Here is a 25256-nt window from a genome sequence, read left to right as displayed (position 1 = left end):
CTCATAATGCGCCCATTAATAGAGCATGGGGTATAACAGTACATAGGCCCTCTTATCAGAGCATTACTCAACAGTGCCACTAGTGACACAGAAGCTTCCCTTCATTTACAAAGCCCTTAGGTACAGTATGACAGTCCTTGTGACTAACACCGTTAGCTGTCATCAGCTAATTTGTCATTTAAAGTGGAGCAACAACTGATGATATGATGTTAATGATACTTAAGAAGTGCCCAGCTACACAGATTTCACATGATATATCTTGATCTGCTCTATTATGCTGATAAACACTGTAAAATCAATTGTTTTCATTAACTGTGTGACTGACTATGACTTGGTGACTACGTTGCACGGCCATATTCAACATACGCCCACAATCTCAGGTATTTTCCCTCCTCCTTTTGTTTCCCATACCCGTCTCCTCCAGAGTGATGATCATGGTGCCGGGTCCGAAGGAGTTCCAGGCGGTGCAGTTGTAGGGCGAGTGGAAGTCGGACTCCATGACGTTGTTGATGGTGAGCGTGGAGAGGACGGCGCCGCCCTGGGATGGAGGTTTACTCTGCTCCACTGTGTACCTCTCCATCAACGTGCCTTTTTCCTTCTCCCACACATTCTCCTTCCACGCCCAAACCTGAAACACACATTTTGGAAGGACTATTTATTCTCTAGTCTGACTCAACAGCAGGTATTGGTCTTAGGTGTTGTTGGTGAAGCCTTGAGAATTTGATCAAATATTTTATATACATAGAATCCCTCATGAGCCACAGTTTAGCCTGAGATCTTCATATAGGGATCTGCTGAGTGTCCATCAACACAAGAGGGGCAGGAACTCCTTGTCATGTATCTCAGGTTAACAATATTGGCGGAAACTTTGCAAAACTCACTTTCTTATGAGGGTTGTTTTTGTAAGTTTTTCTCTCCTGATTTTTATTTACCCTTCTTTTAGCTATGTCTTAGTGATAGATTTAGTTAGATTTAGTTATGAAAACATAGTGGATATGTGATCAGTGGTTACCAGCTGCTAGAAAGCACTTTGTAGGCAGAACCTGCTTTCAATCTCATTCAGTGTGATCTGCCTCTTAAAAAGGACGCATTATGCAAAATGCACTTCTTAATGTTTTTTCAACCTGAATTTTGACCCTGGTGTGTCGATAGAGCCAAAAACTATGTGAAAATATCATCCTCTCTCTTTCTTTTACTCCATCTTTCAGTATGTGTGTGTGCAAACTTGGACCGGCGTGTGACATCAAATGGAGAGATGTGTTGAACATTTGACCTCGTTCAGGATGCTGATGTTCCTGCCCATTGAAAACCTGAATCCATCTCGCTTTACACCATTGCTATGTGGCTAATGCTAGCTCCTGTAATAAGATGTTGAAGGTACAACCAAAGCCTGCAGATTGTGCTGTTGTTGGCTGCAAAAACCCACAAAATCTTCATCTCCTCCCACCATCTGTAGAAGTGAAGACCAAGTAGATTTGTTTCAGATGAACTTGTGACAGAAATGTCCTCACAGTGACTGTTGAATTTCCCCCTATGGGGGATCAATCAATAAAGAAAAGTCTAAAAACACAACTGTGTGTAACATTATTCTACTGTGGACTGCTGGTTTTATTACGGCTGTAAATGTCACAAGCTCAGAGATGGATCGATGTCGGGTGTCCAAGACCTGACTTCAGAATTGAAGCTCAAAGTTTTGCAGTGTTTTATGTTGTTTTGCTCTTCAGTCTGCACAACTGTGGCTCCCCTTTGGAGACTGCAGAGCTGATGCAGAAATTGGTGGGCGGTACCTGCTCAGGTGTGTGACCAATCAGAGCAGACTCTGTGTTTTACTGGGGCAGGTTCTTAAAGGGACAGGAGCTAAAACTGAGTGTTCAGAAAGAGACTGAAAAGACTAGTTTGCGGTATGCACAGTATGAGAAAAATAATGTTTTTTTTTAAACATTACAACATGTAAACATATCCTAGTAGGACCCCCAAATACAAGTATGAACTCTTTAAAAAGGATTGCATTTAAAAGGTAAAGTGGGTGTATGTCTATTTTGTATTAAGTTAAGATCAAATGCTTTGACATCTGTGCATTAAATCAATGAATCTGTTCGCTAATCAACACAAGGAAAAGTCCTTCAAGGCAATAGGAGCTCTGTATTTATGTGATGACAATGTAATTTGCAATGTGTTTTATTTGTTAGATTTTTATCTAAACTCCACTCTTTACTGCTGCAATCAGCCAATTTCCCCTCAGGGATCAATAATGCTAATTTCACTTTATCTTATCTTATGTTGCATTAACCACAATAGACACACACAGACACACACACACACACACAGGCTCACATAATCACAAGTAAACATTCAGCAAACAGATGGGCTGGTGTTAAGAAAGGTTAAGCGAGTCTGGGCAGGAAATAGATTTTAAGCAAAACAAATTATATTCCCACACCTTGGAAACTCTTTCTTCCTCTTGGTGCGGTATATGCCTAATTAAAATGTGTGCAGCAACTTTTCAGGCTGAGAAAGAAAGAAATTCTTTTTTCTTCGAATAAATCAGAGCAGACATACATACATACAGAGTGCAGCAAGTGTACATGAGCGATAAAAATTCAAGCAGGTTTTTCTACTTAAAATCTGCTCAAGTAGAAATTTGTGGGTATTAAATATGGAGCATGGCAATATCAAATATACATAGAGCCATATGTTGGGCTAATGTACCTTTTAACCTGATTTGAAAAAATGAAAAAGGAGAATATGATCAAGAACGGATGAGGGACAAATTTCAAAAAGCCCAAAATCTTTTGCTTTTTTTCCCTCAACCAATCTTATATAATGCGCCTTTTCTGTCCCCAGTCTGCCTCACAAAATCCCTCACTTTCTGCCTTTTATCGCTTTAATTCACAATAATTTTGATACACCACCACTGTCTGTATTTCTGTCTCTCTTTCTCAATTTATCATTGCCTCTTTTACACACATTCGCGCGCACGCACACACACACACACACACACACACACAGAGCATCTTACTCCATATTTTATAAGTCCTTGTGTCTCTGCATTAAGCCGAGACTATAATGTCGTATCACATTATACGCTCAGAGCTCTCTGCCAGTGCAGCAGGGGGCTGAGGCTTCCTAAAAGCTCTGATTTCTGTCATGTCGGCACTGCACAATTGGATAATTGACGCTGAAAGGTACAGAATTTCACTCTCCCTCCATCTCTCTCCCTCTTATTTCAATCTGTTTCTCTCTCACATTCTCTCTCTCTCATTCTAGCCTTCAAACTCAAATGTCATTACTGAATTTATTTCCAGCTTCTTTTTGTGATTAGTGAGCATTCTGGTGTTTCCCTCTCCCTCTGTTTTTTTAAGAAAATGTTTCACATACCACAGCACTCATTTTGAATGTAATATAATGCAGAGGCATGTTATATTAAACAGAGGTTTGATCTCAATGATTTTAACAACAGGCAGGAATCAAAAAAACGCATGCAGTTCTGCAGTTACAGGAGGATATTCCGTTACAGTTTGCTGGTGAGGCAATCTGTGTGAACGCTCTCTGATAGAGAAACAATGGTTACCACAATGGTCACTAAATTGAAGTGGTTTTGGCAGGTAGGTCCAATTCATACTAAAATAAAGATGATATGGATGCAGCACTGACCCTTTCATGGTGACTATGACTAACTGATACCATAAGTGGTCTCAAAGCCACCTCATGTAGAATTTCATGCCATTATGGCAGCTTTCACTTACGTGAAATCTGACTGATTTCTTTGAGGAAAATAATGTGTATTATATTGAGGATTAGTCTAAAATATTCCTTTAAGCAATTGCAGTCATGCATCTACACAAAGTCACACCTCAGTGCCGCTCAGAGAAGCACCTTTGCTGCATTATTCAAGTGCAACCTGATAGAAATTATTTATGAGGGGGAAAACATTACTCAGTGATACGGGACTGAAATCTTCCACAAACGGATCTCTCTAACCTCTTGACCAGTGGTTCTCAATTCACAGGCTGAGACCCAACAAGAGGTCAAAGATACATCAGAAGAGCTGAAGGAGGATTACCAGGATAAAGCAGCAGAAACTTATTTCTGTTTCATATTTTCCTTGTGAATCACAGGACAATGTTACTTCTTTTGGCTGTTACAATTAGTCAGATAAAACAGAATGAAGACTTCCGTTGACGAGGGGTCCCAGCTAGAGCTAGCTTTGTTTTTGAAGGGACTCTTCTCTAGACTGGCACAGATGTTATTGTCTATGGGGCAGAAAGTGAATACAACGAGTAGGAAAGTTGGTTTGTCTTACAGTGGTGATTCCCAACCAGGGGTACTTGTACCTGGAAAAATTGTGTAGTAGTTCAGTTGAACACTTGAACACCAAATGCTGAGTGACCAGAAAAGCCAACATGGATATCTACAAGTGGTGGCCAAGGCTAAACATCGACAGTTCAATCGTCACTGGCTGTGTCAGACAAGTCGCTCTTTTATGTTTGGATCCTCAAGCTAAAAAGGAGGTACGTTGGACAAAAAAGATAGGGGACCACTGTCTTATGAGATCTGAGTTGTGTAATATATGTTCATAAGAGCAGAAAAAATTAAAAAGCCATGTCAGTAAAACTAAAAAGGATGCTAGATGCTGTCTAAAAATGTTTTTATTACTGCCTGTTGGTTTATTGGCCACTGACGACTCGCTATCAGTAATGAAATACTTAAATAAACATGTGGTAACGCTACAAGTGATGTTATCCTTTTTTCATGACTTCTTGAATCTTATCTGCCTCGCTCCAACATTTCAGCGGAACATGTGCACAGTACTGTGTATCTCCTCTTTCATTTCAGCCAAACACTACAGCAGCTGTTTTCGATGAGTCACACCTTTCACCACAGAGGAGGAACAGATCGTTCTCACATACTCGTGACGCAGTTGGAGAAGAATGCCACTTGTGCCAGCCGTTGAGCTAGTAACATACGCTGAGGAGAGGAAGTAAAAAAAAAAAATTGCTTTGTTTTCGGGGGGGAAGATAAGGAGTTGTTGTGATCAGGACTCAGCTTGAGGCAGATGAGATCTGAAAAGGTCGAGCACCTTTGCAGCAGATTACAACTTCCAAGGATGGACTTACAATCTTATCAGGTGGGGGGGTGCTTGCGATGTAACACTTGATCTCTCCTCTCTCCCCTCTGACAGCATATTGGACTGGATCACTGGAGATGATGGGGGGGCCTGAGGCATAGAGAAGTAAGAAGATTACTCCAACAAATCATAAGGTTTGAGATGTCCACTGGCATGGAACCTAACAACAAATCAACCAAGTCCCTACCACATTAACCTTTACTATAAGAGCCGTAATCAGGGGCCACCAGTGAAAAAAATATGCTACTGTATATCTGACAAAGTGACAGCTTGGCTCCAGACATATTTCTGGGTTTCGTGTTGTTCTCATTGTTCTCATCTGTTTCCCACTTGGAAAAACAAACAAGCCAATCAGAACTTTGTAAGTTCAGATCCAGAGCTAGAATCCATTCAAAGGAAACCAGTGATAACCGTGGATGAGATCGACATGGCCATGTAAGTCGTTGTAAGCCAACTGACAGAAAGAGCATCTCTTTCCTTGATCTTTATGACAAAGTTGCTTCTAGAAACAGCTATGGCTGCTTCTACTGATAAGTACATAAGATAAGCTGCTTGTCACTATTAAGTGGCTATAACAAAATAGGACCTGATCACAGCAGGCTTAATAATATAAGGGACAATATTGTCGTTCTTACTGCACAATGAATGACAGAATGTGAACACAGCAATTACACTGCAGCCGTCTCCTATTCAGTAATAATGAGTCATGGCATAATAGATGTTGCCTGAATGTAAATCCATACATATATAAATGTATCACAAAGTAAAGTGAGTTACAGTGGAGAACATAATTAATGGACAAGGCAGCCTGATCATGTGTGATGCGTCTAGTGTTGTCTTGGTGAGATCAACAGGTTCTGATCTATAAATCAAAACCTATGCTATAAGTATCTGCAGCAGGACTATAGATAACCTCTTGCACTGTGTAATCTATTAACCTAAAACAGAATAAGTGATCATATTAGCTATGTTGCACCTAATAACTTTGATCTGCAGGAATATAAACGGCTCCTACTCGGTATGTCACCAAGCTTTCAGCATCACATATCTCCCAATGACGTGCCGGTGAATGCTGCCGCCCCCCTTTTTGGTTTGACCGGGCACTTTGTCAGTTGCCGAAGATTTAAGGAGGCTTTCTGAACTCATTCTCATCATTATGTTCTTGGTGAATCAGTTTTGATTTATTAAGTAATTGCCGGTCTCTCGAGGAGGGAGTTTTGACGTTGAAATATTGGCTTTGGGCCTGTTTAAGGCTGAAACATTTGCTGTTGTGTTTGGGTCAGACTTGGGCTGGAATGAATCAGGCTGGGTCGACAGAAACACATGGCACATGAACAACTCTGCTCTGCGCATTCAGTGGCTTCAGCTGGTCGAGGGATACAGATACATGCATGATGTACAGAATGAATGGAAATTAAACAAACACATCATGGTTCCCAAATTCATCTTCCACATTTAACACAGAAGTAAGCCTTTGCTGTGCGTAGGAAGACCTGTTCTGCATTTTTTATAATTTCTCAGCAGCACTATTATAAATAGCAGAGTAATTGGATCATAACTGACCGTTGACAGTGAGTGTAACCTCAGTCTCTCCCACTCCAATCCGGGGCACGATGGCCTTGCAGACATACTGGCCTGCATCGGCCTGGCTCACTGACTTCAAATACAGCTGGTTGTTGTTGCTGAGCACCTGGACACGCAAGGATAAGAGTGCATAGAAAGCAGGACAGTAGATTTGAGTGGTGGAGAGCAGAGATAGACAGACAGGGAGAAATGTTAATAACAGGGAGGGAGGGAGGGAGGGAGAGAGGGAGGGAGATCCATATTTAATTCATAAAACATGTTGATTTACTCAGCAGGCTCCATTAGTTTTTTCCTGGAGCTTTTCTTAACTTGTTAGACATGAATTAAAGATTTAGGATATGAAGACGGAGTCTCACTTCTAATCATCTGCTTTATAACTGAGCAAACATTTATGAAGTCTGGGTCATAGATATTAATATAGGTTGGGACTGGGGGTTTTCTGGTGGATTTGGCTGCAGTCCCCCAATATGTTTAGTTCTGACTTTGATAAAAATCTAAAAATGTACATTTTAATGAAATAACATGAATTGAAAATGTAAGGTTCAAGGTCAAAGGTCTGTGGTAGACTTGATTTTTCTCACCATGTTGGAGCCCTTCTTGGTCCAGGTGAGGGTGAGAGGAGGGTTGCCAGACCACTTGCAGTTCAAAGTAACGTCAGAGTCCACATCAACCGTAACTGGCCTGGGCTCCACTACAAGTATAGGGCCAACTGAAAGAGAGTACGATAATTAATAAAAATCCCATTTTTATTGAATAAGCTCCTGATCGTTACCAAGGGCCCAAAAAAAAAATTAAAAACACGTTTTGCCCCAAATTTGCCCACAGATTTCTTATTAGAGTGGAATTTATCAAACTCTCCTTGGTGAAACATTTAATGTAGCTGACAGGAGGATATAAAGTCTGAGAGCACAAAGCAAGACGTGTTTTGGTGTGGTACGTTTTCCTATTTCTCCTTAAATTCCATATTTATCATGGACATAGTTTCTCTTTTTTCCTTTTCTGATTCTGTATAAATACAGCCGACTCCCCATGACGGAGGCAGGTCCATCGTGGATCCTCGACAGGCCTCTGCTGAGTACTTGGCTGAAATTAAACCCCCCTAGATGACCTAGTGAACGTGGTGCCCTGACCCTAACACACTCTGTCAGGAAACAGGAGGAGGTGGTGATACTCCTGGTGGCTGGGAATTGGCTGGTGGCGAAGAGGCCGTCGGTTGGGAGCAGAAAATCTGAGTGGCTGCCACTGTATATGGACATTTCTCAGTTAATTTAATTGTTTTATTTGAATATTTTCAGCAATAGCTGTTTTCAGTTACTAGTTGTTAACATTCAAAGTGCTATTGCTTTTAAAAAAATATTGATTCTTATTCACTTTACTGTTTTGCACATTATATTATCACTTTATAGTCCCAAAATAAATGCAGTGTGGCTCTTCAAACAAATGCTGATAAATATAGCTACTAGAACACATCAGAGTCCCACTTAGCTCAGGAGTGTTTGCTCTCTACTCACAGTGCACGTCCACCAGGATGCTGACGTTGGTGCTTCCCACAGCATTAAAAACCTGACAGGACACGGGCTCGGTGAAGAAGGAGTGATCTGCTGTGGTGACAAACACACTCTCTCTGGCCCCCTCAAGCAGCACACCACCCTTTGCCCACCTGACGGAGAAGCACATCCCCATTTCACAAGCATTACAAATCATTGTTATATCAGTTTGTCAGCAGGAGACCTCAAAAGCATAATGGCTTTTAATAATGTTTTGGTTGTGATCCAAATGTTAGATTTCCACTTTCAGGCAATGAGTGTTTTTATATGATCAATTAAAGCTATTAAACTGACATTTAATAAACCCTGATGTCAAAACCTAAAGGAATGATGGGGTGATGCAAGTTACAGAAACCATATACATAAAACCATGTTGCACATCTGCCATTAGATGACATTCAAATATACACTCAATAGGCTGAGTGCCTAAGTACCTGGCAGTGCTCCCACACTGGGACCCTCTGGTAGAGTCTCAAACCTCAGCAAAAAACCAGCGTGTTTAAGTCAAGCATTAAGCAATATCAGTGTTTTGGTGCCGTCACTCAAGATAAAAGTCAGTGTTTAATTGTACAAATATTCAATACTTTCACCAATTCTGTTCTGCAATCAGAAATTACAATTCAGGATCACCTCCTGATGGTAGTTTCAAGCAGATTGGAGTAGATAAAAGAAAATATTTTGGCATTAAACAGAATTGTAGTTACTGTTAGACTGCAGGTATCCAATGAAAAACAGTCTCGAAAAACACCCCCAATAAGTCCCACACATCCTAAACTGGACAAATAGTAAACAGTATAGGTTTAAAAAAAAATGAATCTAAAGTCTAAAGTTTCTCTGTTCGAGGTTTGATTCTGGTAAAATTGAATCCAGACCTGTAGCCCATGATGGGAGGGTTGGCAGTGGCCTGGCAGGTGAAGGTGACTCTCTCACCCTCCAAGACAGAGCGAGGCTCAATGGACAGAGTCACCATAGGAGGGTCTACAAAAGGAAAGATACATATTCAATGTACAACTAAAGAAAAACCGAATCATAGTGTGAATGACTGTTGTGTTTCTGCCACACCAAGCAGCGGACAGATTGATTTCCCACATAAAGAAGTCACACATACTATAAATTTCACAATATAATCCGAAACTCCACTTCTCTACGGCCTTCTGTACTAACACAGCACTGCTTCACATCTACTGTTACTGCATTTATTCTGCCAATAATTACTAACTACACTTGGTTGGAAAAACACATCAATCTTCTTGATTAAAAACTCAAAGTACAGTTTTCTTGTAAGCAATCATTTCTTATTTATTCAGGGACATGACTAAGATCCTTCCTTTTCCAGATGTTAAAGAAAATCAACTTGCCGAACTGCTTTAGGAGGAAATTACTGGCCCCAAAGATGCTGCCAAATTGATGCAAACAGCTAAATCCGACATGGAACCCACCCAAGTTTGAAAGTAATGCAAAAAAAAGTGGCTGTAAATTCATATATACAGCATATGTATTGTTTTTCACTGATGATTACTTGTTAAGTTGACAAGTGCTGGCAGATAATTAGAATTATAGCATGATTTTTATGCGCTTCTACACAAAAATAGTTTGGCCCGCGGCGCCCGAGCCACACCTTTGCACCGCACACTTGACACCGACAAAAAAGAAGGGCAACATACGGTGGACATTGAGGGTAACAGTGGCTCGTTTGCCCATTGGAACCGCCGGGTTGCTGGCCACACAGGTGAAGTTGCGGCCGCTGTCAGTGTCGGCTGGTGTGATGGGCAGGTAGCTCCTGGTTGTCACCCTCTTTCTGTCTGGCAGCACTTCCTGTTCGACAAAGAAATAGGAAGGGAGAGGAGATGATGGTTGTAGGTAGAATTTAGGGAGTGGAGCCGACGGAGAAAGATCAAAGTAAAGGAGGAGGAGCACAGTGGATGGGGAAGGACAAAAGGACAAAAAAAGGGAGAGAACAGAAAACATCATGGGAGAAATAGGAAAGAGGAAGAGGAGCAGAAAAAAGGCAGACATAGGAGCATTACTAACGGAACCAAGAGAGATAAAATAGAAATAGAAACAGCAATCTGAGGATAGTAACAGAATAAACAGCATTTTTAATCACGATGCAAGAAGGAAAAGAGAATGCTGAAAACTGAAAGTGCAAAGAAAAATTTAAGAGTTTAAAGGAGACATTTTATAGAAATTCACGTTTTTGTAATTGTACTTTATCTTTATAATTCAGACGTTTAATGTCGGCACAAAAATGTTCTTTCAATTAATTCAAACAATTCAATATTATACACAGGAGTTTGCATTAAAAATGAAAGTTCACATGAAAAAGAAAGGACACACAGTAGCGCTGAAACGTTTCATTGATTAATCAGATAAAACTATTTTGCTGCTGTAGATTAAATACATATTTAGGTTTTGGTTAATTGGTCAGACAGAAGAAACAATTTCAAGACGTCATAGGGGGGTTTGGGAATTTGCGAGGGGTGTTGTTACCAGCTTTTGTTATTTTATAGATGAAAGAATTTCTGTATTAGTCAGAAAATAATTAATGGATGAATCAAAAATGAAAATTGTGCTTAGTTTCAGCCATTAAACATAAGCTATAAATCTTTCCCCTAAACAGTACGAACACAAAGAACATAAGAAATATAAGGACGTAAGAAAGTCTAGAAATGTGTGGTCAGTAACAGTCGAACATAAGAGCAGCATGTAATATGTATGTGTGTGTGCGGGGGGGGGGCATAAAACTGGCTGCAAGAGATGTAAAAACATCTGTGTTAGAGTGTGTGAGTCAGTGTTTGCTGCTGCTTCTGTGTGCAAATGAAAGCGTGAGTGTGCATATGTGAGTGTGCATCTATGTGTGTGCGTTTGTGTGTGTGTGTGTGTGTATGTGTGCATGCATGCGTGCAGGCATAATTTCATGTGTGTAGGAGAGAATACAGGAGGGTGAAGAGTGTGAATGTGGGAGAAAAGAGTGCAAAATATATCACTGTAATCAAGTGTCACCTAGTACAGTTTGTGCTTATATGTGCATCGTGTGTGTGTGTGTGTGTGTGTGTGTGTGTGTGTGTGTGTGAGAGAGTGTCTGCGGCTGTGCATGTGGATTAATTAAACATCTACGCATGTTTCTAGTTGTGTCACGACCATAAAGTGTGGATAGTAGCTGAAGACTAGGATGTGTGTGGTCTGTATTCATACATACTTTATACTCATACTCTTATATTTACTTGTGTGCAGGAATGGTTAACGGTGGCAATACAAAGTTTATTCAAGGGGATGATTAACTTGCACAGTTTTTACTGAACATAGTATTCTTATTTTTATATTTTATCTTATTTTCATTTTCTATTTTTTTATTTATTTGTATTTTATCTTTTCATGATTACAGCAGAACTGCTAAACAGCATTTCATTGCTTAATATTGTTCTGACAATGTTGCATAATGACAATAAGAAGTTTCTATTTTTATTTCTATTTTCTATTTCTTACTATGTACACATTACATGTAGATGCAAGGCTATCGGAAAACACTCGATCAGTTAAATCACACCATGACTAACAATAATAATAATGAAGATTGTGATCAAAGCATCTATTTACATTAGTTTGTGGTTTAGAGTCAGTATGCAGGCTTTACTTTGTGCGAATAAAAAGTTTACTGAAAAACCAAAGGTGCATGTATTTAACTCCAGGATATGGCCCACATCGGAATCAAATTTACTACCCGAAGTACAAGTAACCATACAAGTATTATCAGGTTTCATTCCATACCTCATTGTCTTTTATTCAACTTTTAAAACCGCTTAAATGTAGAGAAACTGACTGACTGACTGAGAGTGGATGACTAAACCAAAAAATAAAAGATTATAAATAAGATTTTCAATGAGATGATAAGATTTTAAATCAAATACCATCAACAATTACTAGCAAAACTAACTGATTTTAGTTTGATAAAGTAAAGAAAGACACCTGCGCTACATTTCAGTGATGTTTGTGCTCTTTCATTGCCACTATTGAAAATAAATACGATACAATACAGCCGGGTTTGAAGGCACAAAATGCTTCTGCTCCCTGTTTAGCAGGCCAGTTTCACCAATTTGTAAGCATTCAAAAGCATTACTTAATAAACATGGTCCCCATCTGCTGAGATGATTTCATTTTATCAACCAAGAACCAGCAAAGTCTTGTGCTGACTTGGTCTACCATACTGTGTGCACTGCATACTCTATTTCCCTAATGCAGGACTCCAGGGGAGATGTGCGGCCTGAGGTGTGCATACTGTATTTCCCCATTCGTAGAGCCCACGGCAAAAAGCATATAAATAAACAAACAAACAGAGTGAGAGTAGCTGTTAGGAGCAGTTTCTAAGTACTAGAATTTGTGCTACAACCTCCTTCGAACCCACTAGTAGGCATGTGAGATTATTTTATTTGTAATGAATTCTTCAGTGTCTTATGTTGCATAGTTTGGACACGTGTGTTTGCTGTCATGTGCATGTGTGCATGGGTGTGTGTGTGAGTCACCGTGGACTGGTAGGCCCCCTCCACAGCCACTCCATCCTTGGTCCACTGAATGTGTGCTGCAGGCTTAGCCCCACGTGTCACACAGGTCAGATTGTACGGAGTCCCAGCCATCAGCAGGAGCTCTGGGGATCCATCAACCACCGGGTCCTCAGGGGGGACTGGAGGACAAACACACACACACACACACACAAACCCACGCTTAATGTGTGTGCTCATACATACAAACTCAAACATACACACACACACACAAAATACTGTCCGATCTTGAAATAGAAGAATGTAAATTCTTTCAATACAAGTGTTTTCTTCTACCTCTTCAGACAATAAAACAAATTAAAAACATATTGGATTTCCTCAACAAGAAAACGTCTCTCTGTTCCATTTCAAATTGACACTTTGGAAGTATTAGTTTTCACCGAACAACAGCAAAATGTAATATTAAACTATTTTGCTGTTTGGGGAATCAGGATGAAGTTTACACCATGTTGTTGTGATATCCAAACCTGCTGCCCTCAGGAGGTTATGACTGCTGCGCCTTCACTCTTTTTGCTGCTGGTAGTTTCTAATTTCTAAAATGCTCTCAAATATCTTGCTTTTCCTCAATATTTCATCCCACACATCCATCATAGATTCTTGTGCTTTTTTTTTGACCATATAATTAGCTGTTGAAATATTGACAGAATCGGTTTTCCACACCAAAAATAATTCATGGATTCCTGATGTTGATTTTCCAAGAAGGATGACGATTTGGCAAATGGAAACAGATGGGAAACCCACATTTACTGCAAGGCTGATGCAACATATATAGTCCATAATATAGAGCTAGTTGAACTACGTCTGAATATTAACACATGTGGATCCAAACTGATGATGTACTTTTAACTACACTGAGTGAGAAGCTCATTCTCTTAACACGTTCTTCGAGGACAAAAGTATCAACTTGGCATTCTTTGATTTGATAATTACGCCTCCTCTCTCTCCTTGGAATGAAAAGGTCCTTTACTGAAACTCAAACCTGTATCAGAAAAACGGCTCCTCCATCTGCAGCCAGTTCACTTACTGAGTACATTGAGTTTGGCCCTCCTGGAGCGCAGGGCGGCCTCTGTGGCCTGACACTCGTACAGAGAGTCATCAGACAGCTCAGAGTTGGAGATCTCCAGGTTATACTGGCCGATGTCCAGAGCTCGCAGCACACGATACCTGGGCCAGGCTGCAGGAGACACAAACCATGTTTACACTTAAATAGATGGAGAAACACCCAGAAGAAAACTCACTCACTGTGATTCATGCTCTTGTTGGAGAATCTGTTTCAGTTTGGCTGTAAGTCGTGCATGTTTGTCTGCAGGTCAGAAAAGCCTGACAAATTTGGAAGAATTAACCTCCTGACTGTAGTTTACAAACAGTGTGTCTTAACCTCCTGTTTGAAAATGATTGCTAGCATGAAGGAGGGGGCACATTACGCACTGCTATTAAAGTCATGAGTCATCATAACAACACTGCCTTCACTCATGAAATGTGTCTGTGAATAATATCTTTATTTTAGGAACACAGAGTGGTGACTCTCAGGTAGTAACACTGAGAAAAACTTTATTTCAGAATTTGGAACAGGCTACCGTTTCATATTTCAGAGCAGACATTTTTTCACCTCTTATGATTTTGACATATTATGTTTTTTGTTATGAAGAATGTCATTTTTAGCTGTTCAGGTTTTGGTAATTTAGTTAATTTAAAAGACTCATTCTCCTAAATAAACAGATTGTGAATAGAGTTTCACAAAAAGTAGTCCCTTCTTCTTCCTTCTTCATCTTCTGTAGTAAATGTGGCACTTTTTCTGAGGAATTCTATTTTACCAGTCATTTTGATGAACTGACCCTTTGAACTGGAATTTCTGAAGCTGTATGTCCTTCCGTATTTCAGCAGAAGGTGCACAAAAGCATACAGGAAAAGTGACAGAAAACCTTGTGAAAGCTATTATCCGTGTGCATTTACTCATCATCGTCTTTTATTCGGTACCAGTGGCTGTATTTCTGTCCTCTGCTGACACCTGACTTGTTTACAAGATTAAACAAATGTAAAAGCTCTTATGAAATGAATAAAAGCTGAATCACAATTGCATTACATCAGTCAGAAATCAGAAAATGGGACATGTATTTATGTGAAAATGTCAAAGCTTTTTATCATAACCCACAGATAGCATTTAGCATTAATAGCATTCATTTCAGAGGTTGAAGACCTTTTTAGATCAACCAGAGGCTCCGCTGATCCTGATAGCACATCCTATGCGCAAACAACACAGAAGAAGGAAATTCAAGAGCATACACACATCAACGCACATACACACACACACACACACACACACATCAATATAGGAACACAGTCAGAGATAAATAGCTGAAGGGTTGTTGCACAAACACTGATCAAACATCGCCACATATACAATGATGGCACATCAATTCCTGCGTGACACACAAACTACAGAACTACAGGCAGCCTCGTTCCAATTACAACATCCCCTTTTCTCTCTCTCCGTTTGAACCCTCGCCTCTCAGACAAAGGCATAATTGAGCGTGACGTCCCACTAGGGGGCACTCATTGATCCTCCGTGCCCAATCCTAACATGACATCATGGATTCAGATGGCAAAGGCAGGCAAGCAGGCAGGCAGTTGGGGTGCGGAGAGGAAGAAGGAGAGTGGAGTGTGTGTGGGGGGGGGGGGACAAAAGTATTAGTGGAGATTACATCATCCACTCCAGCACCTCGCAGCATAGCAACCACAGAGGTGAAAGCACCCCGGGGAGAAGGAGAAGGAGAAGAAGGAGGAGGAGGAGGAGGAGGAGGTTGAGGATGAACAATAAACTGCCACCACTGGTGCCTGCAGGTAATGAGCAGATGAGTGTGTGTGTTTTAGGTATTTGTATTGATACATGTAAACATGATACACACACGTACATGTAGATGTTAGTATATTTTGACCATATATTAAAGGGATTTTCTTCATATTCCATGTGTTTTATACATGCACAACTATGTGATGCAGAGAAAACTGTTAGTGAATGAACGCAGATCTCCTGCATGTGTGTGGGTGGGCAAACTGCAGGTATGAATTTACTGCACTCCCACACTGTCATCAACAGCTGTACAAAATCACACAGACAACCCATAACAACAACCGCTTATATGTCATATTTCATGCACCAACAACGCCTCGTTAGATCAGAGCAAATTCATATCAATAATATACATGGTGTAAATATTAACAACTTACAGACTTTACTTCATACGTCGCATATGAACGTAAAGAAAAGGAGCAAAAGATTGAGAGACAGTGTGTCAGGGATGAGGAGAGGAATGGCAGCGCAGACAACGTAAGAATAAATAATGGACAGCGGGGGGTGATAGATGGTTGAAAGGTAGACAAAAAGAGACAAAGAGGACAACATGTTTATCAAACGCCGGTGAGTTTGTCACTGGAACCAATGCTCGCAAAAGAGGCTACAAGGACAAAGAGAGCATTACTGACAGAAAGGGAGAGGAGAGGAGAGGAGAGGAGAGGAGAGGAGAGGAGAGGAGAGGAGAGGAATGAAACGCAATGGAGGCAATCTGGGAAATACATAAAGCAAGTGATGATGGAGCTGTAGTTTGAAAGATGGAGCAGCTAGAATTAAAGAGTGGGAGAGAGAGAGAGAGAGAGAGCAAGGGAGCGAGAGAGAGGGGGGAGAGAGAGACCCTAAGCTTTACTGAACCTGTCAATTAAATTGTGTTGAACTCAAGATTCGCATCACATGTTAGATTATCAAATTATGTGTGTGTGTGTGTGTGTGTGTGTGGGCGGTAGTCTGATTCGATGTGTGTGTGTGTGTGGGTGGACGTGGATGCGATATGCGAATATACTTATTGTTTGTAATGTTACATTGTGATGAGGACATTATTGTAATGCTCATTAAGGTTGATATCTGTGACAATAAATTGGTCCATGCAGGAAATGATGGGCAATAAAATCTCACAATATTCTGTATAACATTATTCTGAAATGCGACATTCTACTGTCTGTTACTTTTAGTGCTATGGTAGTATATATTTTGATGCTAATACTTATCATTTACTTCAAGTAATGAAGGCATGACTTTTACTTGCATTGAGTAATTTTATGCAGAGGTATTGCTCTTTTTTTTTTATTCAAGAAAAAAAATGGGAGTAATTTATTCCCTACTGCTTTAAAAACATGTCATCTGAAGTGTCATAAGATGCGGAAATGTCACTGAATGAGTGTCAAGGTGCTAAGCTTGTTGTTCAGCTCCTGAAGATGGCTCCAAAAGAATAATAATCCATTAGTGGCATTTCTTAGGGAGACTTTTTTCATCTTTATGGAGACATAAGTCCGAAAGATATTTTTTTATTACTGAAATATTTTTCCAAAATGTATCCTGTGCAAAGGGTAAGAGTTATCAGCAGCTGCAGTCATAAGATTTGAAATACCAGCACTCACTAAGCCACAGCGGTCAAAAACTTTTTGCAAAATAGGGGGTGAGGTCAGCGAAGAGAGATAATTTTCTTTACTTCTTCTCTCCGCCTCTTAGCTTTGCACTTCTGAGATTCCTCTGACCAGCTCCTGAACGCAGATAAAAACCTCCTCTCTGTCTGTTGCAGCTTTGACCCTTTGACTCCCCACGCTGCGGGTTGCAAGTGATGCTTCTCCATCTCTGAAGCGAAGTGTATTCTACTGTTGCACTCCCAGTAAGTCATTCTGGATGTGCGTGTCGGCTTAAAATGTAAATGCGAATGTGCGTCTGCTTTTGTCAGCAGTGTGAGGGATTTTCTCTAATTCAGCATGATATACAGGACTCATTTTTGCCCAGATTGTCACTCACACGCCTCTTGGCTCTTAACGCTCTCTCTCTATATACAGTGCTCATTCCCTTAATGTTAAAAAAAAAAAAAAAACCAACACTTTTCAGGCATAATAGCTTTTGTCAGGGTTCTTACAGTCAAAACTGAACCGAAACTGTGGCTGAGTTATTCCTTCACTTCACTTTGATCCCTTGCAGCTTGGTGAAGCTGCAAGGTTTTTTTTTTTCTCTCCCTCTACAGGATTTCTATCCCCCGCCTTACCTCGGAGACCCTCTCCGATGCCGAGGGCCAGGCCGTCCTTGGTCCACTGGACGATGCCGCTGTAGTTGAAGACCACGCAGGACAGCACCACCCGCTCTCCCAGTACCACCGACTGGTCCGCAGGCTCCTGGGAGAAGCGAATGCACCACACTGCAGAAAAGGGACAGAGAGGGAAATCAATTTTAAGTTCCTTTCACTGTGAACCTGGCCACGAGCTGCCATCATTTATTGCACTGTATCGAGCTACGCAGTCCCTCTCCAGCCTTATTGACTTGTGCTTGTCCATATGGTGGCAGTTGGGGTGATTTGTGATGTGTCTTTATTGTGTATATGCTGTTTTTGTTGTCCCTTTTTATTATGAGTTTTTATTGCGAGTGTGTTTTAATATAAAGCCTGTCTGTGAGTGAAATTTCTCTTATGGGACAGTAAGATTTTGCCTGCATTTATGCACATATGCACTGGCTTAATGATGGGACACAGGAGAATTCACAGATTTTATTTTATAAAGTCATTCTAATCATTTCTCTTTTTAACTGGACCCAGAGCTCAGATGCTCGGATTTGCATATTTGTCATTTCTCTGTGGCTTCTGCCTCTGTTTTGTCTCTTTCTTGCCCCCTTTTCAAGTTTTTCCCTGGACTTCACTGAGGCTTATGTGTGTCTTTGCGTGGGTATGTGTGAGTGAAAGTGTGTGTGTGCGTGCTTGCATGCATGTGTAAGCGCGCTTGTGTAGCAAGAACATCATTGCCAAGCTGTGATACAGCCTGCTCTTTTTCATCACACAGTACAAAGGATTTTGCTTACACACACACATTTCCTGCAGCAAAATAAGCCTTTTGGCTATTGCAGTGCCACTAAAATACACGGATATAAAAACTACAAGTGTAGCGCCGGCATACATTAATGCTCTCGCATAAAGAGAAAGTGTCAGGTGAGGAGGCGAGGCACTAACCCGGCTCTGTTTTCAGCCGTTTGCATCATCAGGTAAAATTGTTTCATATTCCAGAGAAAGTCTTGCAAGAAGGCGCGTTAATTAAGGCAGAGAGGGAGACTGTGGTGCCTTAGATGACACATGCACATGCACATGCATGAGCACACACACACACACACACACACACACACACACACTGAATCTTACACAAACAGAAGCTCCTGCACACATGCAACATTAAATCACACCCAGGTTATACACTTGTTCACACACACACACACACACCTCACTGAATCCTTCACGCACACGCGATTGCACATTAAATCACACAACTGAGGATACATGCAGGCGCACATCCCCCTCTCTCTCTCTCTCTCTCTCTCTCTCACACTCACACACACACACACACACACACACACACACACACACTCTGCACTTCCACAGAGTTGGTGTTTGTCTTCCCGTGGGCTATTCTGTTCTTGGATCATGGTTAAAACAATCCTATTAGCTAATTAAGGCAAAACTGGTTAATAAAGCAGGCCGCGGCTCTGAGGGACACGTCTCTGTGGGATTCAACCACAAAGGTGCAAACAACAGGGAGATTTACTGATTTGTCAGGAGGATTACATGAGCTGTGTGTCATTTGTGCAGAAGCCTCTTTAACTGAAGAGGGGAATCTTCAGAGTTCATAAGAAGGACTTTGATGTTTCATCAACTTTTGAACACTATATCAAGTTAAGACAGCTGCTGTGACTGTGGGTAGATAGCTGTGATATCCCTGTTAAAATAAAGGAAACATCCACCTTGAAATATTTAATTATTGCAGTTGTTTGATATTTTATTTCTGTCCAAACACAAGCAGATTGTTTGATGTTAAAATATGATTTCCAGTACAGCTATAATGTATCATATAATTTGGTGGCTTAAACATTCACACATCTATCAGAGCTTGTGTTAATAGATTTTGCCTTCCCGGCTTCCAGGTAATAGAGAAATCCTCCCCTGGGGATCAGGACAGTAAACTCTGTTGAGTGTTTTAAATCTAATCTCAAGGCCTATTATGTGCTTACTTGGTCTGAATCCTCTGTAAGGTTTTAAACATTCATTCTAATCTCTGATTTAGACTTTTATTGGCATGTATTTTTGGTTTGTTTGTTTTCCATTTATACTATACTCATACTCTTTCATTTGTAACTGAATTGTTTTGTGACCAAAGTTTGGAAAAGTGCTTTATAAGTTCTTTTTTTACTGACTCACTTTTGGTGCCAGCTCACCAAATTAAAGCGCAATGGCTTCTTATTAGAGTCACCACTTTGCTCTGATGTTTGAACAGTCAAATAGGAACAGTTTGAATATGGTTAGGGACCTTTGTTGCATGCCACCTCATGTTCCCTGTGTAGCTTCAAATAAAGGAATAAATGCCAGAAAATTACTGGTCACAGAAAAGCACTTTTAGGCAGAACAAAGAGAAAAGATGTTAAAAAATATAAAAGCCTTTATTTAGTGAATGGTATTCATTAAAACGCTGACTGCTTTCTACCTTTGACCCCCCCCCCCCCCAAAAAAAACCAAACTCTTTATACAGTCACATAGGGAATAATCCACTGAAGGACACACAATGGTACACACTTGGCACCTCAAAAAAGTCTCAGCAGACCAGAATGTAATGCAGTTTGAAAACATTTTCAGTGAATGATCTAACTCTTACTTTGTCTCTACACGACAAACTGTGATCACTGTCACACACTTCACACACATGTATAACCCTCAGTTCAATACAAGTTCACACTCCTCCACAGATTGTGAATAGAAACATTTTCAACTATCTAGTTATGCCAAATAAGGCCTGGAAAGTATCGCCCAACAACACGCCAACATACAGAAGCAGATGAAGAGGTTTGAGGATGACGATAATTGTTTGAAAGCTACAACTTCTACTAAATTTACTGCCGCTAAAGTTGATTGAAGTACCAAATCAGATATGATATGATTCGCACATCAGATATGATTCGCATATCACCTACTTACATGTATTTAGTCAGTAATGCATGTGAATTGTATTTTAGTATTCAGAATAAGTTAGACAACCCTGATGAAAGTGTCTAAATATGCATTTTCTTCTTCGTAGAACCTGACAATTTTTCCAGACTGGAACTATGTGCATCTTTCTGTCCTTCATCTGCAGGAGCGAAGAGAAACACAGGAGCTTAAACAAAACAGTGCAAGTGGAAGCTGCAGCTGTTTCCTATAGAGAAGAAGAAGGAGCTGCTGAGATATGATATCCTGCTGACATGAGTGATTTACATGTGGGTCATGTTATGCATGATTTATGCAAAATTAACAGCTATTACGAGTAAGAGCCCTCTTCCTCGTGTATAACTCTGTACAGAACAACACATGTTCTCCTGGGACTGACTGCGGTGTGTTATTGTGTGAGTGTGTGTGAGTGTGTGTGAGTGTGTGTGAGTGTGTGTGTGTGTGTGTGTGTGTGTGTGAGTGTGTGTGTGTGAGAGAGAGAGTGAGTGAGAGAGAAGAGAAATAGTGACAGAAAGACAAAAAGGAGGAGACAGAGAACATTTCTGTTTGTGTGTCATGATATTTGAGTATGCATGAATGTGCGTGTATTTATCAAAGTTTATGAGTGTGTGTGCATATATATATGTGTGTGTGTGTGTGTGTGTGTGTGTGTGTGTGTGTGTGTGTGTGTGTGTGTGTGGCCTGTCAGCCTGCAGCAGGGACTCAGATCGCGGAGGAGAGAGCCACACTGACAGAGAACAGAGATGTAATTAACCCTACGGGATACCCACCCTCCTCCTACCCCCCTACCCCCCCAAATTCCCTGTCTATTTCCTCTCCCATGTGCTCACCTCCTCTGTCTTCCTCTCTCCCTTTCCTCCTTCACTCTTTTCTTTCACCTCTTCTTTTCTATCTTGCTTCTCTCTTTACCTCTCTGTCTCCTTCCTGTCTAACTTTGTCCTCTTTATTCGTTCAATCCCTCTTTTCTCTTCTCCTTCCCTTTCATTTAGTCTTTTCTCAACGTATGAAGTCTTTGTTTCTCTTCCACTTCTGTCTCCGCTTTCTCTCTTTCCTCACCTCCCCAGCATCTCTATCATCTTCCCTCTTCATCTCAATCCCACAACATATCTTTGAACATTTCTTTCGGCGTCTGTGTTTTTCTATCTTTGCAGTTGTTTCTGCCTGTGTCTCTTCCCAGCCTCCTTCCTCCTCCTCCTCTTCCTTTCTTTCTCTTCATCCTTACCGCCCCGCATCATTACCCTGAGGGATGATGTTAGGTATATCTTCTCTTCCTCTCTCTCTCTCTCTCCCTCTCATTGCATAATGACCCAGTGGTACAATAGACAGAGCTTCACAATAACAGCCTCAGTGTCCAAACATATTATCCTTAATGTCTTTAATATCTTTTATTCACTTTGTCCTCTTATTCCATTAGCTGTATTAAACATCTTCATAAGGGCTATCTAACTAGCCCATTATAAATTTATATATACTTAACATTTAAGTATAAAGTACTGTTTTATGAAAATTTCTACATACTCCATTAAACATGAGCTAAGGTATTAAGATTCAGTGGAAAACACTGAGTTTCTTGGAAGAGATGAGCTGTACTAGAAACTCACTGCCAACTCAAGTGCAGGTTAAATCTTTGAACATGATTTTGATTGATACTTAAGTGATATGTCAAAGGTCTAACTTGATCAGACTAAAAGAAAATTGATTCTAGGAAATGGGTTTAGCTGTACATTCACGTAAGCAATTAGCCAAGTAAGTCACTGTCCGGGTTTGAACCTTAAGGTCTTTTCATTTCAAGTCTGGTAACGCATTTCATTTGTTTTGTGCCAGAATATCAGGTCTTGCAATACAATATCTTCTTGTGGTGATGACAGCCTTGTTTTTAACTTTTTATGGCTGTGTTCAGGCAGTCATATAGCACTTGGCTAGATTTAGGGAAAGATCATGGTCTTGGTTTGCAGAAAAAAATGTGCAGTGACATGAGATAGAGTGCATTGTGTTTACTAGCATTTAACCAGAACTGCGAACTTTCCCTAACCTTAACCAAAGTGCATTTGTTGCTTAAAGCTACATGTAGTCCTGCACTTTGTACACCCACCATACACTCCGACATTCCTCCCTTCGACCTTTGGTGTTAGATGCTACTTCTTGAGCTCACTTGTCTTTGCTCTGACTGACAGAAGTGAATCTTAGCAGGTAGCTTCATATTTTCCGAGACGTTCAGAGGCTTTAAATTGGCTCAGAGAGGAGGAAAGAATTTACAAACTGGTATTTCAGGTAACAATTATAATAATGCTCACTTAAATCTTATCTTTCATGCATTTCTTTTGTTGGAATTCTGGTTAATAAGGACAGAACTCAGAAAATGTCTTTGTAAAACATGAAAAAGTCTAAATTTCTGGAGTTCATGGTGTCGCACCTTGTCATCTCTAACACACTCGCACTATTCACTGAGAAATGAACCCACTGTTCCCCGAGAGCTGAAGACCTACAATATGACCACCAGAGGCCAAATACAACCTCCCGCAAGCCAATCATTCTTCTGTAGAAATGAAAGGACAGTTTGTGAGGTTTGTAACCCTAAACTGAAGTCCTCCACACCCTGAAGCCTTCATCCTCCTAACCCCCGCCCCCAAAAACTGCCACGCTGACCCTCTCCATGTATTCATGTCCCAGCTCTGCCTCCAGGCTACAGCTCGCTCCCATTTCAACTAACGCACACCACTCTCAGGCAGGAGAGAGCACGCTGTGTGTGTGTGTGTGTGTGTGTGTGTGTGTGTGTGTGTGTGTGTGTGTGTGCATGTGTGTGGGTATTGTCCATGTTTACACGCATGCCTGCATGCATATCTGTCATTGCTGTGTTGTGTATGCCGTGTGCATATATTTGCCATTTCTGAAAAGGCAGCAAAGGGCAATGTGTGAAAAGGAGAGTAAAAAAAGGTGTTTGCATGAGAGGGAGAAAATAGTGTGCAAGTGTGCACGTGTGTGTGTGTGCATGTGTGTGCGTGCGTGTGTGTATGGAGAGAGAAAAAGCACCACAGAAAAGTAGAAGACAGAAGACGAAAAAGAAAAAGGATGGAGAGACTCTGACAGACCAGCATTAGGAGAAGAAAAAAAGAGCCTCCTCTGTAGCTGGGTTTCACTTCAAGCATTTTTGTGACATTTTCTGGCTCACTATTGTAGTCAGAAAATTGAATGGAAACGGGGAGGTTCATTAAAATGATACCAACAGAAATCCTCAGCACTGCAAAAAAAGTGTTGACACTTCTCAAAATGTTTTGTTGATAAAGGATTTTCTGAATAATTACTGGCTCACTGGTTAGAAGAGGCTTTAGACTTTTTGAGCTTAGTAACACTTTATCAATCTTTACCATGACATATGATGCTGACTCAAATATGTTTCAGCTTTCACTGTTATTTATTTTTTTTGTTTGAGTATTATATTATTGAGAAGTACAATCCTTTGGCTTCATTATAAAATACAGAACTGTTAATTCCTAACCGACTCTCTTCAGCAGTTAAAAGGTGTTTTTACAATCTTGTGTTTTCGGTGAATAGAAAAGCAGCTCATTCACATTTACTTGTACTAAATTTCAAAATGTTCCAAATTACCCAGCAGTGGGGCAGAAACTAACCTGACACACAAGATGTTTTGTTGTACAGAACGATGTAGAAAGTCATCAGTAGTAACTGTTCGCAAAGGGGCAGGCATGTTAAGAAATACTTGGCAGGTGATTGGATGAACCATCTGTTTACCTTTGTCTAACACAGGCTAACCTCGACCAATCAGACCAATGAGCCATTTACGTGGTTAAAACTCTTGTTGAAGGGAGAAATGTCGTTCTTTGCTCTTCTTCGAGTGAAGAAACACAGTGAACAGTTATTTCTTGCTGTTGTCACCCCTAAACCCTGCATGCAGCTTCCGCTGATTGGTCCGAACCGCTGTGGTCCAGTAAAAAACACATAACTTGGAGCCTGGTAAGATTTGTGGTGATGGTGATGGTGATTTCACAAATCCAGCTGCCTTGCAAGGTAAAGCAGAAACAGATTTAGGACACTTTTACGCAAACGGTACTGTTGCAAAAACATGGCCCGCTTATCCATTTGAATGTGATGATCATGTTGATGCAGTGGGAGTGCAAAGGGCTCCAGCACAAAAATCGGAACCTCCCGCAAAGCGTATTATTGGCTTTTGTGCACTTTCCTGGTTGATTTCTTCTGAACATGAAATGATTGTCGCTGTGAGAAGTTGCGATTAAGTGTTTTCAGATTCATGGATCTATTTCTTGAACTTCTTAGGACTTCCTAGGGCCTGTTTCTAATCAAAACTAATCAAGCCCTTGTAGGACTCACACATTAACATTACATGCAATTAATGAGTGTACTGTTTGTCAAACACGATGCCGTC

The 25256-nt window shown here is 40.6% G+C and overlaps 1 protein-coding gene across 2 annotated transcripts in view; it reads right to left on the bottom strand.

Moving 5' to 3' along the window:
* kirrel1b (kirre like nephrin family adhesion molecule 1b) overlaps window positions 1-25256 on the bottom strand; it is a 62536-nt gene that overhangs the window by 5175 nt on the left and 32105 nt on the right. For both annotated transcript variants that reach the window (XM_070845111.1, XM_070845112.1), the window contains exons 2-11: window positions 17888-18037; window positions 13840-13989; window positions 12780-12937; window positions 9924-10074; window positions 9132-9237; window positions 8224-8372; window positions 7294-7421; window positions 6692-6818; window positions 5118-5218; window positions 412-628 (exon numbers count right to left, since the gene is read on the bottom strand). In XM_070845111.1, coding sequence (XP_070701212.1) covers window positions 412-628; window positions 5118-5218; window positions 6692-6818; window positions 7294-7421; window positions 8224-8372; window positions 9132-9237; window positions 9924-10074; window positions 12780-12937; window positions 13840-13989; window positions 17888-18037 — 1437 coding nt within the window. The remainder of the gene's footprint in view (window positions 1-411; window positions 629-5117; window positions 5219-6691; window positions 6819-7293; window positions 7422-8223; window positions 8373-9131; window positions 9238-9923; window positions 10075-12779; window positions 12938-13839; window positions 13990-17887; window positions 18038-25256) is intronic.

The sequence above is a fragment of the Pempheris klunzingeri genome, chromosome 15 (genome assembly GCF_042242105.1).
Source record: "Pempheris klunzingeri isolate RE-2024b chromosome 15, fPemKlu1.hap1, whole genome shotgun sequence".
NCBI classification, from domain to species: domain Eukaryota; kingdom Metazoa; phylum Chordata; class Actinopteri; order Acropomatiformes; family Pempheridae; genus Pempheris; species Pempheris klunzingeri.
This window is presented reverse-complemented; position numbering and strand designations above follow the sequence as displayed.